This window comes from Oncorhynchus mykiss, chromosome 17 (assembly GCF_057628025.1).
Source record: "Oncorhynchus mykiss isolate SJ-2025 chromosome 17, ASM5762802v1, whole genome shotgun sequence".
NCBI classification, from domain to species: Eukaryota; Metazoa; Chordata; class Actinopteri; order Salmoniformes; family Salmonidae; genus Oncorhynchus; species Oncorhynchus mykiss.
Window position 1 is genome coordinate 51,970,844 of NC_143038.1, and position 19,551 is coordinate 51,990,394.

At 42.3% G+C, this 19,551-nt stretch overlaps 1 protein-coding gene across 2 annotated transcripts in view; it reads left to right on the forward strand.

The window, feature by feature from the left end:
- LOC110494461 (plexin-A2) overlaps nt 1–19,551 on the forward strand; it is a 66,736-nt gene that overhangs the window by 17,149 nt on the left and 30,036 nt on the right. For both annotated transcript variants that reach the window (XM_036950522.2, XM_090205926.1), the window contains exons 2-4: nt 218–1,540; nt 2,589–2,771; nt 10,341–10,475. In XM_036950522.2, the coding sequence (XP_036806417.1) occupies nt 326–1,540; nt 2,589–2,771; nt 10,341–10,475 (1,533 nt within the window). In that variant the 5' untranslated portion in view covers nt 218–325. The remainder of the gene's footprint in view (nt 1–217; nt 1,541–2,588; nt 2,772–10,340; nt 10,476–19,551) is intronic.

Consider the following 19,551-nt stretch of genomic DNA (forward strand, 5'->3'; position numbering starts at 1 on the left):
TCTGTGCTGTCTCTGGCCTGTATCTCTTAGTCCTGTCTTTTATAATGGAAAACTCTTGTCATTGTAAAATGTCACCCTTGTGAAATTGGAAGGAGGTTATTCATATAATTATTTTAATCAAAATGTTTTATGAATAAAACCCTGTTTAATGAGTCCTTGCTAAAGGTTTATGAAAGGTTTATTATAACATGTTCGGTTTATTTATCTTCTATTTCAGGATGATGTGAAGACCATTGTTGAGGATATCAACTAGAGTACAGCCTTGTTCATTCCTGCCCTACAGCACTAGACATTTTGCCTGGACTTGCCATCTCTTAGAAGTCCTATGGGGATGGGGACGTGTTTGGATATAGGATGCACTTACTGCCGCTGCACTAAGGAGCAGTCATGGCCCCTGACGTGGTGGCTGTTGGTCATGATGTCCATCTCCCTAGCAATGGGACAAGGTCATTCCGTCAACAATTTCCAGTCAGAGAGGAGAGAGTGGACCCTGAACCACCTGACAGTGCACAAGACCACTGGTGTTCTCTATGTTGGTGCTGTGAACCGGATCTACAAGCTGTCTGCCAACCTGACACTTCTGGTCTCCCACGACACAGGTCCTGAGTATGACAACAACGCCTGCTACCCTCCTCTTATAGTGCAGCCCTGCTCAGAGCCCTTGGCATCCACTGACAACATTAACAAACTGTTGCTCATAGACTACTTCCACAACCGCCTGCTGGCCTGTGGCAGCCTCTACCAGGGAGTCTGCAAGCTGATGCGACAGGACGACCTGTTTATCCTGGTAGAGCCCACTCACAAGAAAGAGCATTACCTCTCCAGTGTCAACCAGACAGGCACCATGTATGGTGTCATCGTGCCCTCCTCGCAGGGCCAGGGCGGCACCCTGTTCATCGGCACGGCTGTGGGTGGGAAGCAGGACTATTTTCCCACCATCTCCAGCCGTAAGCTGCCCCGCGACCCAGAGTCCTCTGCCATGCTGGACTACGAGCTCCACACAGACTTTGTCTCCTCTCTCATTAAGATCCCCTCTGACACACTAGCTCTGGTCCCGCGCTTTGACATCTACTACATCTATGGCTTCGCCAGTGGGAACTTTGTCTACTTCCTGACCGTGCAGCCAGAGACCCCAGAGAATGGGATGCCAGCTGGCAGTTCCCCTGGTGATCTGTTCTACACAACCCGCATCATACGCCTCTGCAAAGGGGACACAAAGTTCCACTCTTATGTGTCTTTGCCAGTGGGCTGTGTACACAAGGGAGAGGAGTATCGCCTCCTACAGGCTGCCCACCTGTCTAAGGCAGGGAAGGTATTGGCCAGGTCCTTGAACATCAGTGCCCAGGATGACATCCTCTTTGCTGTGTTCACCAAGGGTCAGAAGCAGTACCACGAGCCTCTGGACAACTCCGCCCTGTGCATCTTTACCATCCGAGACATCAACACCCGCATTAAAGAGCGCCTGCAGTCCTGCTACCAGGGAGAGGGCAACCTGGAATTGCACTGGCTGCTGGGAAAGGACGTGCAGTGCACCAAGGCGGTAGGTACCTGTAGCTAAACCCCTGAAGAGGGCTCTGCATCCAGTCCCTTCATTAACATGCAGCTAGCCTGGGGCCAACCAGCATTGGCTCCTCTGATGTGGCATACATACACATTATTCAGACAGTGGAGCTGACAGGAGAATGTATTTTTTGAAGCTCTTTGATTACCCCACAGCCTTGATTACACTAACAGTAGCCAGAATCCCGCTGAAGAATCCCATTCACCGTTTCTATATTCCAAAAGAGCAGCAGAGTAAGTGGGGGAGATGAATGTACAATGCTAATCACAGGAGTTTTGTATGTCGCTTTGATTCCATTTAGAGGCTCAGGCTCTCTCTCTCTCTCTTTCTCTCTCACTCTCTCTCTTTCCATTTGTGACTGTAACTCTGTATGATATGAGGCTGTCAGCGTTCAGAAAACGGTAACAAGGACATCCATCAAGGTTGTTATTCAGCAACTCTCACCCAACCACTTTGATTCCACCATTGCCTCCAAGATCCTATTTTGCTAATAGTCATATACTGCCTCTTACCCATGGAATCCATCTGTTCCAGTGCAGAAGAAAGCAGAATAGATACTCTCGAGAGGTGCAGGAAATTAAAGTACAAATGTGTTGCCCTAAAAAGTAAGATTTCAATTCTGTCTGACAAGCCATTAGTGGATGTTTGAGGTGGGTTGTGCTAGATGTAACAGGACTGCTTAGCATGCGAGCCTCTCTGATGCTAAATCAAAACCTGACATCTCTGGGACTGTGTATTTGTGTGATGTCAGATCAAGCGATTTAAATCACAGAAACCGTAACAAAACACATGGCGTTCTCCTGTTTGCCATGAGCAATTAAACTGCTCAACAAACACACTGTCCTGGCATTTTTTACAAATGTAACAGCCCCAATAACTTTTGAAGTTGCAGCCTTGAAAACCATGGTAATTGTGTGTAGCGAATATGTAAGGATTTTTACAGCAGTCTTTTTGAGATTTCTTACTCTCATTCTCTTGCTCTCTGTCTCACCCATCTCTCCCTGTCTTCCCCCATCTCTCTCTGCAGCCTGTGCCTATCGATGATCACTTCTGTGGGCTGGATATCAACCAGCCCCTTGGGGGCTCCCAGCTGGTAGCTGGCCTGACGGTGTATACTGAGACCAGAGACAGGCTGACCTCTGTCATCTCCTACGTTTATAATGGCTACAGCGTGGCCTTTATCGGAACCAGGAGTGGCAGACTGAAGAAGGTGAGCATGGGCGATTCTTTCTCCACACCCACATGAAAAATATTATAATATACTATGGTATAAATACTAGTATTCACTGTTGTGTTTTTTCACTACAGTAAATACTGTACTATTTCAGGGACTATACTATAGTATTTACAGTTAACTATAGTACAACTACTGTAGTAAATTAAAATTGTAGTATATACTATAGCAATTATTGTAGTGTTTTTACAGATTGTAGTATACTGTAGTGTTTTTGTGGACTGTAATATTTACAATAGTGTTTTTGTTTTATTATCTTTGACCTAGCAGTGGAGGTTTTCTCCTTGAGGAAACCTAATTGAGAAATACTAAAAGAGCACATTTTCCATAACATATAGGTAGGTAGGTCTGAACGGATAGTTCAGAGCTTCTGCTCTTTTCTATAATACAATATATGGTCTACACATGGCATGTACTGTAGGTTTTTCACTTATGGGTTGCACAAATTGGGATATGGAGGAGGGGAATGGGCAGGGTATATGCAAATTAAATACTGTAGTATTTACTATAGTTAAAAAAGTGTGTTTTTGTCATGTCTTTTGCTGAAAATAATTTAGAAGTATTTTATAATTATTAGATGACGCTTACTTGACACACTTGTCTAAATTGATGGGTCATGTGAAGGAAATGCAAACTCCCCACAGCCACATCTAGCTAAGTGGATGGGTCACTATTCTTCATGAAATACAATAGATGGCCGTAATCACCCCCAGACACACCTGGCTAATTAGATGGGTCATGTAATTATCCGGACGAAGTGGACTCTTTTGTTTAGACATGTAGCGAGCTAGGTAGCTAGCTAGCTAAACAATGAACCAGCATAATCCAAACTCATACTACTATCAATACAAACATTGTCATAGCTGTACTAGGAATCTGCAGGCAGCTACAGCTAACAAACTAGGTTCAATGTTAGATAACTAACAATAGGCTATAACTAGCAATGCAAATGGATTTCTGATTCTAATAATATTACTGCATAGATCATACACGTAACATTAGCTAACGAGCCAGCAAGCTAACATTCGCTAGCTAACTAACAGTACACTTTAATTTGCAATAAAAATTACTTTCTGACTAAATTAGAAACTTAAATCTGAAAATGTAGCTACTCTTACCCATATACATGGATGAACATTTCATGGCAGACTGGAACCATTTAACTCCGTTTTGTTTGTAGATACATCTTGTTTGGCCAGCGTTGTGTCAAGTCACTCCGTTTCACACTAACCGTGTGCAGAAAGTAGCCAGTTTCCAACTGAGGAAACTCTCGAAAGTATATCTAAACGATTCAAGCTTTTCAAAAACATGACTTCACAGTGGACCGGAAGGAGATATTTGGTGATTGAAGGGATTAGTAGAGAATCTCAGACAGGAGGACGACTGGCAAGGAAGGTATGTTTGAGGCTAAATTTAACTGCATGCTGTGAACAGTAGTCTCAATACAGAAATCTTCACAGTAGATAGACCGTTCACTACAAATTATTATCTACATAGCATTAAAGTGACAACATTTACTGATGGCATGTCTACGTTTATATCCTCTGCTTCCCTTGAGTTCTGCTTGCAGTAGGATATTTAAACATATGCTGTACTTAGTACACACCCATGAGCATGCATGCAAAGACACCCGCACGCACACACACATTAACACACACACACACACACACACACATACACACACGCTAACACACACACACACACACACAAAGCGGCAGCTCTACCCTTTAGCTCAGTGCGAATGTTGCCTGTAATCCATGGCTTCTGGTTGGGGTATGTACGTACAGTCACTGTGGTGACAACGTCCTCGATGCACTTATTGATAAAGCCAGTGACTGATGTGTGTACTCCTCAATGACATCGGACGAATCCCGGAACATATTCCATTCTGTTCTAGCAAAACAGTCCTGTAGTACAGCATCTGCTTCATCTGGCCACTCTTTTATAGACCGAGTCACTGGTGCTTCCTGCTTACATTTTTGCTTGTAAGCAGGAATCAGGAGGATAGAGTTATGGTCAGATTTGACAAATGGAGGGCGAGGGAGAGCTTTGTATGTGTCTGTGTGTGGAGTAGAGGTGGTGTAGATTTTTTCCCTCTGGTTGCACATTTAACATGTTGATAGAAATTCGGTAAAACTGATTTAAGTTTCCCTGCGTTAAAGTCACCGGCCACTTGGATCACCGCCTCTGGATGAGCGTTTTCCTTTTTGCTTATGGCGGAATACAGCTCATTTAGTGCGGTTTTAGTTCCAACCTTGCTCTGTGGTGGTATGTAGACAGCTACGAAAAATACAGATGATCTACAGATGGTCTACAGCTTATCATAAGATACTCAACCTCAGGCGAGAAAAACTTTGAGACTTCCTTAGATATCGTGCACCAACTGTTGTTTACATAAATGCATAGGCCCCGTGTCTTACCAGAGGCTGCTGTTCTGTCTTTCCAACAGAGTGTATAACCTACCAGCTCTATGTTCTTAATGTCGTCGTTCATCCACGACTCGGTGAAGCATAAAATATTACAGTTTTTAATGTCCTGTTGGTAGGATATACGTGCTTTCAGTTCATCCAATTTATTTTCTACCTCTTGAACATTAGCTAACAGAATGGAGGGCAAGGGCAGATTAGCCACTCATCGCCTGGTCCTCACAAGGTCCTGGTCCTCTTTTGCCTCAATCTCTGTTTCCTTCTCCAGCGAATCTCCAAGAAAAACTCTTTGTCCAGTTTGAGGTGAGAAATCCCAGTTCTGATGTTTAGAAGCTCTTTTCGGTCATAGGAGACGGTAGCAGCAACATTATGTACAAAACAAATTACGAACAACGCAAAAAAAACAATCAAAATACGTAGTTTGATTAGTTGAGGGTCGATAAGACAGCAGCCCTACCCATCGGCGCCATCACCTGTCACCTCACCTGAGGTGAGTTAGAGGAGTCTCTGGTTACGTAGTAGAAACTGTGGTATGGGGCCTTGGAAGCTAGGCATACTGTAGAATGTTAACTTCAGAGATTTAGGGAAAACCTCAAGGATCATTCAGAAAATGTCCTATTCCTTTGGGCCAACACTGCTGTATGTTTTTATTTTCTTTATCAGACGAGCACACACACACACACACATACAGACACACACACACACACACACACACACACACACACACACACACACACACACACACACACACACACACACACACACACACACACACACACACTTAGAGTGCATTCATCATAGTAGTAATCATGTTTGGTAATAGCATTTGCTAACATACAGCTTGTTCTATGCTAGGAATCAATACAGCTCTCTTAGTAGCAGTGATGTCATGTCTGACTGATTAGTGCAGGGTTGTAATACAGACATCCACCTATTTGGCTCTCACTAAACACGTCCCCCTTTTATTAGGCACTGCAGCACCATCCTGTCTTCGCAGGACAGACACACACTCCGCTTCATCAGCATTCAGGCAAAGTCATGATGGATATGGGCTAATCAATGTCCACTCTCCAGTCTGTCAGTTAGAATCTGCCCAAACACACAGCCACTCAACCCTGAAGGCTGCCAGACGTACTGGCCTTATGTCATTGTATTTTTATTCTCTTAGAAAGAAGTTATGTTTGAAAATGTTATGAATCTTTGTTGCTAGAGTGTCCTTTCTACCATACTGTATCTGGGGCAAAGGAATAAGGGAGACTGTAAGGATACTAGACTAAAATGGATAGGCTAGCTGAAGAGTGCTCCAAGTCTATTATCCATATGGTATGATAGATAGACTTAACACACTTCGCCCATGCTAGTCACATCAGGTCACATTTAGTGGGATTGGCAGGCCAAAGACATGTACTGTGAACTGATCATCTTTCTTACCAACTTCCAGGGAAATGGAAAGCTAGAAGGAACATTTATGTACAGTAATGTTTACCTCTTTTAGAACCCTCCCAAATTGCTTCATTGATCACAACAATCTCATAATCAATTCCATATGGCAATATTTAAAGGGAGAGAAATGTAAGAACATGTTGTGATGTGGGTCCGGGAAGCTGTCTGGCAACTTTCAAACTTCCTTTAACTTTACTCTACAGTCCAATTCATCCCAAACCATCTCAATTTGGTTGAGGTTGGGGTATTGTGGAGGCCAGATCATCTGATGCAGCAATCCATCACTCTCCTTTTTGGTAAAATAGCCCTTACACAGCCCGGAGGTAAAGCACCACCACCCCATCACACCTCCTCCATGCTTCACAGTGGGAACCACACATGCGGAGATCATCCGTTCACCTACTCTACGTCTCACAAAGACACAGCGGTTGGAACCAAAATCTCAAATTTGGACTCATCAGACCAAGGGACAGATTTCCACCGGTCTAATGTCCATTACTTGTGTTTCTTTGCCCAAGCAAGTATTTTCTTCTTATTGGTGTCCTTTAGTAGTGGTTTCTTTGCAGCAATTCAACCATGATGGCCTGATTCATGCAGTCTCCTCTGAACAGCTGATGTTGAGATGTGTCTGTTACTTGAACTCTGTGAAGCATTTATTTGGGCTGCAATCTGAGGTGCAGTTAACTCTAATGAACTTATCCTCTGCAGCAGAGGTAACTCTGGGTCTTCCTTTCCTGTGGCGGTCCTCATGAGAGACCGTTTTATCATAGTGCTTGATGGTTTTTGTGAATGCACTTGAACAAATGTTCAAAGTTCTTGAAATGTTCCACATTGACTTACCTTCATGTCTTAAAGTAATGATGGACTGTCATTTCTCTGTCCTTATTTGAGCTGTTCTTGCCATAATATGGACTTGGTATTTTACCAAATAGGGCTATCTTCTGTATTCCACTCCTACCTTGTCACAACACAACTGATTGGCTCAAACGCATTAAGAAGGAAATAAATTCCATAAAATAACTTTTAACAAGGCACCCCTGTTAATTGAAATGCATTCCAGGTGACTACCTCATGAAGCTGGTTGAGAGAATACAAACAGTGTGCAAAACTGTCATCAAGGCATAGGGTGGCTACTTTGAAGAATCTCAAATATAAAATATATTTTGATTTGTTTAACACTTTTTTTGGTTACTACATGATGCCATATGTGTAGAACATAGTAAAAATAAAGAAAAACCCTTGAATGAGTAGGTGTCCAAACTTTTGACTGGTACTGTATGTGATGTAGTATGCACATTTCAGGACCACCTTTGGCTCATGAATGCTACTTTCAGAACTACTGGCTAAAAATTATACAAAAGTACCGGAGAATCTCTTTAAAGGATGGAATCACAACACGCTACCACTGAGAGATGCAGCAAACCATGCTAAAAGAGCTCTTGAAGGGAACAGGTAAATTGTATTAATTCCTTACTAAGAGTATATGGGGTCATATGACATTCTAAAACGTATTTGTCAGGTTATTTTACTTTCTTGTTTGTATCCAATGTTGGCCTTTAAGATGAACTCCCCCTGTCGGTATCGGGAAAGAAAACACACCGTTGTATTTCCTCTTGTAACGTTAGGTTACAGTTTGGACATTTAAAGAAAGACAACAGAAACACTAGATTAGAAAAGGGCATTTAGCCAAAGCATTAGTAACCTTCCTATTCAGTAAAACAGACTGCCTACAAAGGAAGAGAAAATATATTTTGTGCACATACTCTAAGAGCCATGAAATTACTTTATTTGTGGGGGTTTTTGTTCATATGTTCTGGACCTTGAATGATGTTTCCTACTCATTTACAAAACATTTTCATTATTACATGGCTTAGGTTGATGGGGTAGCAGGCATGAGTTGATCTTTGTAAACTAGCCACTTTTCATCATGTACATTACTTCTACCAGAAACTCTGGCTGAACTAGGACAGCTTCCAGATACTGTGCACATCTCAGCAGCTACCAGCAGGCTCATTATAAAACCAATTAAACGGTCCTCCTCTCATTACGAACTGTGAGGCTTAAGAGAGATTGAGGACCTGATGTAGTCCCACAGGGCCAAAGCCCAAGCAACCCTGTTTTAGATTATAAACTCATGTATAAATGGACTGAAATCAAACTCTGGGCCAGTCAAATAGTCACTATTTCCTCTGAGATAATAAATTGGACCTTGTTCACTGTGGTTGCTCCTGGTCAACTTCCTAATGCCCAGCTTAATACCGCTGGCACAATATCTCTCTGGGCAATTTCGGTTTTATTTCCAATCAGATTTGGAAGTGGAACTCATACAAGCGCTGGTTTCTGTGAATGAAATAGAGAGTGTGTGAAATGGAATGAAAGCTGACTCCACCTTGCGTGGGATTGTGGTAAGAGAGACAGAGGATGAGGGGGCAGGGAACCACAAAATAGATGAAGAGTTACAGAGGCTTTACTGGATACAACTTTCTATTGAGTGACTGGTTAGGGGGATGACAGTGTCAAATCAATGGTGGACAGAGCTGGTTAAATGACAAACGGAGCAGAGTGGACACTGTGATCCTAATGGTCCTTCTGATAGAATCCCCTGACCGTGTCCCTAAATGACTGCAGCGCTGGGGCTGCTTGCCAGGCTTTGGTCTCTTTGTCACAGAAGATATTTCGCCTGTAGGATTCTCCCATCTCAGTCCATGAGGTGTTTTTCTCTATATTCCTCTATCTTTATGGTGGGGACCCCAGCCTTTAGGAGAGGGCTGCTGAATGGAAGGTGGAAGGGTTGATTAATTGGTGCTGTTTTTGAGCCCAGGGGATCCAATCATGTAATCAATTTCTATTGATTCCTGCTGTGTCTGTTGAGAGAGTGTTGTGGGCCTGCCAGTGGCTGTGTGCACTGGCCTAGCATGCAGGGAGATATGCTGCAGTCCAACCTGATCTTGGTGCTGCAGATTTGTACTGTCCAGATAACCAGAATGGAGGATATGTAGTTTATTATGGGCTTCTTACATCTGCCCCCTAATTGTCTATCCCTCTGCAAAGTCTCCTGTCATTCTGTTGTTTTTAGATGAGTATCTTCTTAATATGATAAAGCATTTCCACTTCACAGCAGTTACATAGGTTTAATCAGCCAGTTGATATTATCATGCTGAATTCTAAGCAACCATTAAACTGGAGATAGTATAGCTAATGAGGATCTTTTTTTCTCAGTTGTCCAACTTATTGTTGTCTTTTAAGACTCAGGGTATATCAATTTTCATTTTCAGATGTGATAATAATATACTGTTACTGTATGAAGTCATTCAGATTTCTGACATCACCTACTAATGAGGAAATGTGTATGGATAAAAATGGACAGAAAGGGGTTGGGGAAGGGAATCCAATTCTCTCTTTGTATGTGTGTGCCTATCCGCAAACATGCTTTTAATGCACCCCAAAAGATTGTGCCAAAGTTAAATTAATCTTTAGTCTGGTTTAATTGAAAACTAGCCAGAAACATGCCATCACCGGTAACATAATGAACTAATCCTGGAGTAGGGACAAACATTACAAAGCTGAGCTAAGAGTACAGTACTCTATAGGTTTGTTTGGTCAAAACCGTCACTATTTTATTGTCAAGCATACAGATGTAATTGACCAGCCCTATGTCTGTCTCTCTGTCCTCCAGGTCCGAGTGGATGGGTCTCCTGAGGGCAGGGGGCAGTATGAGACCCTGACCGTGATGACAGAAGGTGGTCCTATCCTCCGAGACATGGCCTTCTCTCTGGACCGCAACTCTCTCTACATCATGTCTGACAATCAGGTGAGGAATCTCCCATTCCCTACTGTAACAGAAATGTTTATAAGTTAACAAGATCCTTTCCTGTGAATATGAATGCAATGATGTACTGTATGTATTTCATGGGTTTAGAGTTGTGATGAAAATAATAATAAATTAATTTATGACTAGCCAACATTATTTGGGCTAAGGGTTATGTGTATAATATCACAATATTACCACAATAATCGAAAAAGTAAAGATTAATTGGAACTCAAGCAAATATCAGAAATATTTGAAATTGTGCTCTCCTTCACACATCGTGGTACTACTTTTTTTTATGTATCTCTCATATTATATGTAAACTCCATGTTGGGGTTGTGTGTAAGATATGCAGGGCATGTTCATGACAGAAGGACACATGCTCTAATTACTCACCCATGTGCACCGACTACGACTAACATGCATCATACATGCCTCACGCATCCAATAGAAAACCTCTAGACTAACATGCATCTTAAACTATGCTACACACTCCATAGAAAACCATTAGAGACATTTCCTTGATTTGTAGGTGTCATATGGTGTTCTCCAGTTGGACAAGCATCACATCAGCAAGCAGAGCACTTGTTGTTGGCTGAAGTCCTCTAGACTCATCGGGAGATAAGAGGGAACAGTGGTAATCACTTTTAACTCAAGTGATTATTCTGGCTCAGTCACATGGCACTGTGTAATGGGATTAGATTTCAGTGAGACCAAAAGCCCTGCTATCATTGCTACACTCACTTGTCTCCCGACTGTTGGAATGTATTTTTAAACTAAACTGAAGGACAAGGAGGCAGAGGGTGTTTGGACAATACAGGCAGCATAAATTTGTTAAATGTGTCTGGAAATATCCTATAAACGTCATGTGAAGGCTCAAATAAGGTTTTTAAGAAATGAGAGAGAAACGGGCACAGGCATTGTACAGAAGTGTCTCTTGATACAAATCAAGGCAGCACTTCCTGGAGTGTGATGGTCAGGAAGAGACAAGACATCACTTATTGATGAGCCTTGGTTGTTCAAGGACAGATATTCTCTCTTCAAGGAGATAGTCTCCCCATTTTGACTGTATTATGAGAACATGGACGCATGTAACCAACAAACCAGGCCATGGCCATGCACTCTCTCTCTCCTAATATTGGAACCATACCCGACTGCTTGTGGCTTTTGGCCCTTAAGAACCAGGAAGGTGAAAATACTTTCTCCCTCTCATTTCAATCAGTCCTTCCTAGAGCTTTAGATAGGAATTCCAGGAGGAGAGGAGCTTGCTTGGCTACTCTCTCAGATTTCCTGCTTTTCCAGCTGATGCCAGAGTAGGGGGATTTGGGGATTTCTCTGAGCCAAACAATAGAGAAATGATGTGGAATCAAGAGCGAGGCACAGACAGATTTGGCTGAGATCAGGCGACCTTCGCAGAATAACAATGAGCCTCTCTTTCTCCTGCCGAGCGCAACGCAGCACATAGGGCAAGCATGATGATGCAGAGTGGAGAGGAATGGAGTGAGTGTGTGAGTGTGTGTAATAGTTTCTGTTTGATGTCCTCGGGTTGATTATTTATTGAAAGATCTATCCCTGCTTCACGTGGAGAAGTATTGTCCAAACAGACACACTCTCTATTGAATTGTAATGGTCTACATCATGGGCAACTTTGATGGGGGTGGTGGCCACAAAAAAACAGAACTCATGAGGGGCCGCAGTGGCATCCCCACTTCACGTGCAAAACATTTTAGGAGCCCCTTTCGTGACAGCAAAGAGAAAACACATTTTTGTTCTAAAGTTAATTTCCAGCAATTCTCATTTTGCCAGAGTAAAACTCACAGATGACTAGTAAAACTCAAACCAAGTTTATTCACCCACTGGGTCATACAGCTGTACAAGACAGACATGTTTACACAAGCACATATACCTTCCTCTTATGCTGAGTCTCCTCCTTGCACATCTGGACAGAGAATACATCTCTATTGCTAGACAGGACTTTAGTGGTGACTGTTCTGTCTCACTTCATCTGACCTGACCTCGGCCCAAATTTCTCACTCCTCCCCAACTCACGGCTGTCCTACCTTATCTGTTGACCGAAACCAGACTGTGGCCCTTCTCCTCTCCATAGGATACCTGATATTTAACAATAACATGTTCTGACAGAATCTAAACTTTCTTATTCAGTAAATTTCCATACCCTCAGTTATAATATGGTAACATGAATAGGAATATTTCAAGTTTAGAAGTTAGTACCCAACAGGTTGGAGGCAAATGTTTGCAGTTTTTAATATGATAACTGATGATTAATATATACATACAGTTGAAGTCAGAAGTTTACATAAACCTTGGCCAAATACATTTAAACTCAGCTTTTCACAATTCCTGACATTTAATCCTAGTAAAAATTCCCTGTCTTAGGTCAGTTAGGATCACCACTTTATTTTAAGAAGGTGAAATGTCAGAATAATAGTAGAGATAATGATTTATATCAGCTTTCATTTCCTTCATCACATTCCCAGTGGGTCAGAAGTTTACATACACTCAATTAGTATTTTCTTGGTCTTGTCGGATTTCTTTGGATTTTCCCATGATGTCAAGCAAAGAGGCACTGAGTTGGAAGGTAGGCCTTGAAATACATCCACAGGTACACCTCCAATTGACTCAAATTATGTCAATTAGCCTATCAGAAGCTTCTAAAGCCATGACATCATTTTCTGGAATTTTCCAAGCTGTTTAAAGGCCCAGTCAACTTCGTGTATGTAAACTTTTGACCCCCCGGAATTGTGATACAGCGAACTTTAGGTGAAATAATCTGTTTGTAAAACAATTGTTGGAAAAATTACTTGTGTCATGCACAAAGTAGATGTCCTAACCGACTTGCCAAAACTAGTTTGTTAACGAGAAATTTGTGGAGTGGTTGAAAAACCTAAGTGTATGTAAACTTCCGACTTCAACTGTGTATATATATATATATATATATATATATATTGGTCGGCCAGCAGGCCACCAGTTGCCCATCCCTGGTCTACATCATGGGGCCAGAGGTTTAAAGCTGCACCATAACAAGCGTGTCACGTTCGTCATAACGAGGAGACCAAGGCGCAGCGTGATATGAATACATTCCTCTTTAATGAAAGAGAACACTGAACTAAACAAACCAACAACCGTGACGCTACATATAACGAGTGCTGACATGCAACTAACCATAGACAATAACCCACAAAACCAAAATGGAAAATGGGAACCTAAATAGGATCCCCAATCAGAGACAACGATAAACAGCTGTCTCTGATTGGGAACCAATTCAGGGAACCATAGACCTACATATACCTAGATGTACCAAACCCCATAGATATACAAAAAACCCTAGACAAGATAAAAACACACATACCACCCTCGTCACACCCTGACCTAACCAAAATAATAAAGAAGACAAAGATAACTATGGTCAGGGCGTGACAAAGTGTTATTACAGTTAATCACTCAGAGGGAATACAACCTATATTGGCTATAAGGCAATCTCTCAAAGTGCTATGCTGTAAAATGTGAAATCCTCATCCCCCGGTTTCACATTTGCTTGTTTTGTGTGTAACTTAATTTTCAAGAGTACATTTTTGGGGGGGAAACATTAGATAATTAATTCTCCTCTTGATCAGTATAACCAACCTGAAGGCAATAGCTATAACCCAGGTGAAATGTCACATCATCATGCACATACAGTACACATAGTCATTAAACATTATAGGCTGACTGTAGTGCTTAAAGAGCAGGGCTCTCCAACCCTGTTCCTGGAGAGCTAACATCCTGTAGGTGTTTTCTTCAACCCTAATCTAGTGATCATTATTCTATTAATTAGCTGATTGATGAGATGAATCAGGTTAGTTACAACTGGGGTTCAATCTAAACCTACAGGAGGGTAGCTCTCCAGGAACAGGGTTGGAGACCCCTGCTATAGAGGCACCCATGACCCGTCTTGTCAAGGGCTAAAGGCAGAGGAGAAAATGCTTCATATCTGTGCTATTTGTTGAGCTGGCTGGTCTTTTTTTTTGTGTGAGTTTGTTTGGACAGGGAGGGTTATCAGTCTCTGTCTGGGCTTCCACCTAACCCATCATTAGACCTTTTGTTATCCCTGCCAAGGGGTCAGCAGCTGTGAAAACAACAGGTCAGGGAGGAGAGGAGATAAACCTCTAGCCATGTCCATCAGGGCCCTTTGTTCTCCCACCCACCTTCACCCAGCAGATCGATGGGTCAGATAATAAGCTGATGGTTGACGGATATGGTCAGCTGCATTTACATTTAACAGTAATTAATAGAGACAACTTTTAAAGGCAAAGGAGAAATCACATTATTGCAGACAAAGCACTGTTGTGCTTTTAGTGCGTTTGCATTGAAGAGAACACAAATCTCTATAATCTGAAAACATGTGAAATTACAGATAAATCTGAATGAAAGTGGTAGTGATAGTAGGCTGATACGATAAGCCTTACTTTCATAGGCATTACATGTGCCTAGCATCGCTGTAAGGACCGATTCAGACTTAGGAAATGTGTGCATTTCCTATGCACTTTTCAGTATTGAAATTCAGACTTACCTTATTCAGTCACGTAACGCCCTCTGCAGGTGTGGTTACCTTCCGTGCACTGAATACATTTCATTAAACTGCTGAAAACCCTCCTACTTGCTGGCCAACAAATTTTCTCGTGGAGTTTTCATTCAATAGGGTTTTCTGTAGATTTATCTTAAATCATCTCTATAAATACGGTGTACGGTATCGTTGTATATGTATATAAACTCAGCAAAATAAGAAACGTCCTCTCACTGTCAACTGCGTTTATTTTCAGCAAACTTAACATGTGTAAATATTTGTATGAACATAACAAAATAGTGCAACGGAGACATAAACTGAATAAGTTCCACAGACATGTGACTAACAGAAATTGAATAATGTGTCCCTGAACAAAGGGGGGGGTCAAAATCAAAAGTAACAGTCAGTATATGGTGTGGCCACCAGCTGCATTAATTACTGCAGTGCATCTCCTCCTCATGGACTGTACCAGATTTGCCAGTTCTTGCTGTGAAATGTTACCCCACTCTTCCACCAAGGCACCTGCAAGTTTCTGGACATTTCTGGGGGGAATGGCCCTAGCCCTCATCCTCCAATCCAACAGGTCCCAGACGTGCTCAATGGGATTGAGATCCGGGGCTCTTTGCTGGCCATGGTAGAACACTGACAATCCTGTCTTGCAGGAAATCACGCACAAAACAAGCAGTATCGCAACGACGAGACATCCTATAGGGAGGAGGTCAGAGACCTGTCCGGGTTGTGCCAGAATAACAACCTATCCCTCAACGTAACCAAGACTAAGGAGATGATTGTGGACTACATCAAAAGGAGCACCGAGCACGTCCCCATTTTCATCGATGGGGCTGTAGTGGAGCAGGTTGAGAGATTCAAATTCCTTGGTGTCCACATCAATAACAAACTAGATTGGTCCAAACACACCAAGACAGTCGTGAAGAGGGCACGACAAAGCCTATTCCCCCTCAAGAAACTAAAAGGATTTGGCATGGGTCCTCAGATCCTCAAAAGGTTCTACAGCTGCAACATCGAGAGCATCCTGACTACTTGCATCACTGCCTGGTACGGCAATTGCTCGGCCTCCGACTGCAAGGCACTACAGAGGGTAGTGCGTATGGGCCAGTACATCACTGGGGCAAAGCTGCCTGCCATCCAGGACCTCTACACCAGGCGGTGTCAGAGGAAGGCCCTGAAAATTGTCAAAGACCCCAGCCACCCCAGTCATAGACTGTTCTCTCTACTACCGCATGGCAAACAGTACCGGAGTGCCAAGTCTAGGACAAAAAGGCTTCTGAACAGTTTTTACCCCCAAGCCATAAGACTCCTGAACAGGTAATCAAATGGCTACCCGGACTATTTGCATTGTGTCCCACCACCCGCCAACCCCTCTTTTAACGCTTCTGCTACTCTCTGTTCATCATATATGCACAGTCACTTTAACGATACCTACATGTACATACTACCTCAATAAGCCTGACTAACAGGTGTCTGTTTAGGGCCTTGCTACTCTTTTTTCAAATGTATTTTTACTGTTGTTTTATTTCTTTACTTACCTACACACACACACACACACACACACCTTTTTTTCTCGCACCATTGGCACACACACACACCTTTTTTTCTCGCACCATTGGTTAGAGCCTGTAAGTAAGCATTTCACTGTAAGGTCTACTACACCTGTTGTATTTGGCGCACGCGACAAATCAACTTTGATTTGATTTTTTCTAGCTCCACCCCAAATGAATAGCATGCTATTCGCAATTATTTTACTTTTATTTATTCAGGTTCATCTCATTTAAGAGACACTTGGTCTAACCAAGACAAGAGCAGAGGGGAACAATGTTTGAGACAAATATCAGACACACTGTAACAACTTACAGACATATGTAGTAGACACCATAAAAAAATGCTGTGGGACGTAGACACACATATATTTCAATTACAAACATACTAGATACATAGATAGATACATACAAAATATATCATATGTACCACTGCATCAAGTCCTAATGACGATCACATTCCTCACATTCCTATACTCGTGATATCTCCAGGAGTGATAAATATAATTTTTGTCTTTATCTGTTGTTGTCTAGTGTTGTCTTTTAACTAGATAGGGCCATCTACTTTAAGTGCTTCCTGTCTTCCCAGTAGCCTACCTGGTATGTGAATTGCTGACAGCTATTAACTAGTACTAGCAGATGATTGTTGACACATCACCCAGGATTAAGGGCCAGGGCAATTTGTAACTATTGTTTTTGTAATCAGTGGCTGTATTGGAGGGGGAGTGGTTTCTCCTCTCCTAGGCAATCAGCAATTAGTATCGGGAGGTGTGCTCTTCACCTTTGCAAGAGAGTTAGCTATTAGTATTATTCAGTGGTGTAAAGTACTTAAGTAAAAATACTTTAAAGTACTACTTAAGTCATTTTTGGGGTATCTGTCCTTTTACTATTTATATTTTTGACAACTTTTACTCTTATTCCTAAAGAAAATGATGTACATCCCAGGTAATCACATGCCACGTTTGTATATTATGTGTTATGAGTGTTGGAGTGTGTCCCTTGCTATCTGTAAATAACAAAATAAATGTGGCCATCTGCTTTGCTTAATATAAGGAATTTGAAATTATTTATACTTGTACTTTTACTTTTGATACTTAAGTATATTTAACCAAATTCTTTTAGACTTTTACTCAAGTAGTATTTTTCTGGGTGACTTTCACTTTAGTTATTTTCTATCAAGATATCTTTCCTTTTACTCAAGTATGACAATTGAGTACTTTTTCCACCACTGGTATTAGTACTTCAGTCTCCCCTGTTTTCTCAGCGGCAGCTGTAAGTGGGGGTCTTGTCGCAAAACTAAGATCGTCGCGGAAGCAAAGACGGTCCTGCCGAGGTGTTCAAGGAAGGAAAGAGAGAAAGGCTTCACACCAGAACGGAGCGTGCTCAATTTGACTGGAGCGCAGAGCGAGTTTCCAAAAGGCTGGAGCATTGGCCTTCTCGCTTGCTCCAATTTCACCTTCAGTAGCACCACCTTAGGCATCACTTCACGAGCTCAGGGCATACCCGGCCCAGCATGCAATTGTAGGCTCCTTGTGTGCTGCTATAGCCCCTTGCTTTAGCTACTGTCATGGAGTTTAAAGAAACTGAGAAAACACAGGTGCAAAATCAAGGTGACTTAAAGATGAGGACCAACAGCAAGAGAGTGCTGTAGTGTCCACAACTATGTCATTGTGGAATCTGAAAAGACACATATCCCAAAAGCATGAAGGTGTAATATGTGCACATGCTAACATAAATACATTAAGTGGGTAGCTAGCTAAGTGTGTCATTGTAGCAAAGTTTTTCTAAACAAAAAAATCTGATCTCTTAAAAGCTTTGTTAATGTTTGTTCTATTATCTATACAATGGGCTATCATAGATTTTGGCCCAATAGGCCAGACATGTTACCTCTTTCAAGGAGCTTTCATTTTGATAGGGTTCTTTTCCCAAAAATATTTAGGCTTACTTATAGAAAAAAAAACTCTGCATCCCTGCTCAGCCTGGCAAGAGTGGCCTGAAGGGTGTTTAGTATCCACAGTGTCTATGCAAGCACGGAGAGAGTATTCTCCATTGCTGGCCTGCTCTCCGGGCACGAGCCTGAAGCCACAGCCTCTGGCCAAACTCGTGTTTAAAAAGTGAATTCAAAGGCACTGTAAAATGGGTATTTAATTCTAAGTAAATCACAGACTATATGCACAATTTATAGACTGTTACGCACGCCTCTATGAAGAGGGAACGCAACCCCCTGCTACAACTAAACTCTCCATGAAGCGAAAGAGGTATGGACTGTAGGTGCGAGTAAGAATGACAACATGCAGAATGTGGTACCGTTTTACAAGGACTTTATTCCTGTACACGGTAATATGGGGAAAAGGGGCTGGACGGAACCAAAGCAAAGAAAGTAAATCTCAAAGCCCCCCACACTCCTATCTTACCTGCCTACCCACTACTTACCTAATTTAGCACCACCTGGTGCCCTAACCAAAATACAGGGGGTGGTCCGCCCAGGTCTTACCTAGTGTGCCTAGACAGTGAATATACTACGGGTATATGTATGCCCGCGGGCCTCTTGCCTAAACACTCCCAAGGTGCCTTCCCCTTCCCCCCTGGGAACAAGTGAAACAGAATATTAAACAATTTCACAAACAAACTAAGAAACAAAAGGACATCAAATAAGCTCTACCTGAGCAACAAACTCACAGAACATACCAACAACGAACTCCCAGCAATGAACTCCCAGCAAGATCAACCTCTAGCAAAAATCTCTCTATCACAATCAATCACTCTGCAATGACCTCCCAGCAAAATCTCTCTCAGCAATCCCTACCTCCAAATCTCTCTCTCCTGAACAGAACACTGGCTTTTATATAGCTTCAGAATGAATGTAACTGGAGACAGCTGTGTCTTGACGAGGGGGCGGGGTCAGCTCTCCAATTAGCCCTGGAGTCGACCAATCAGCTGCTTGAGGATTTCAGGAAGC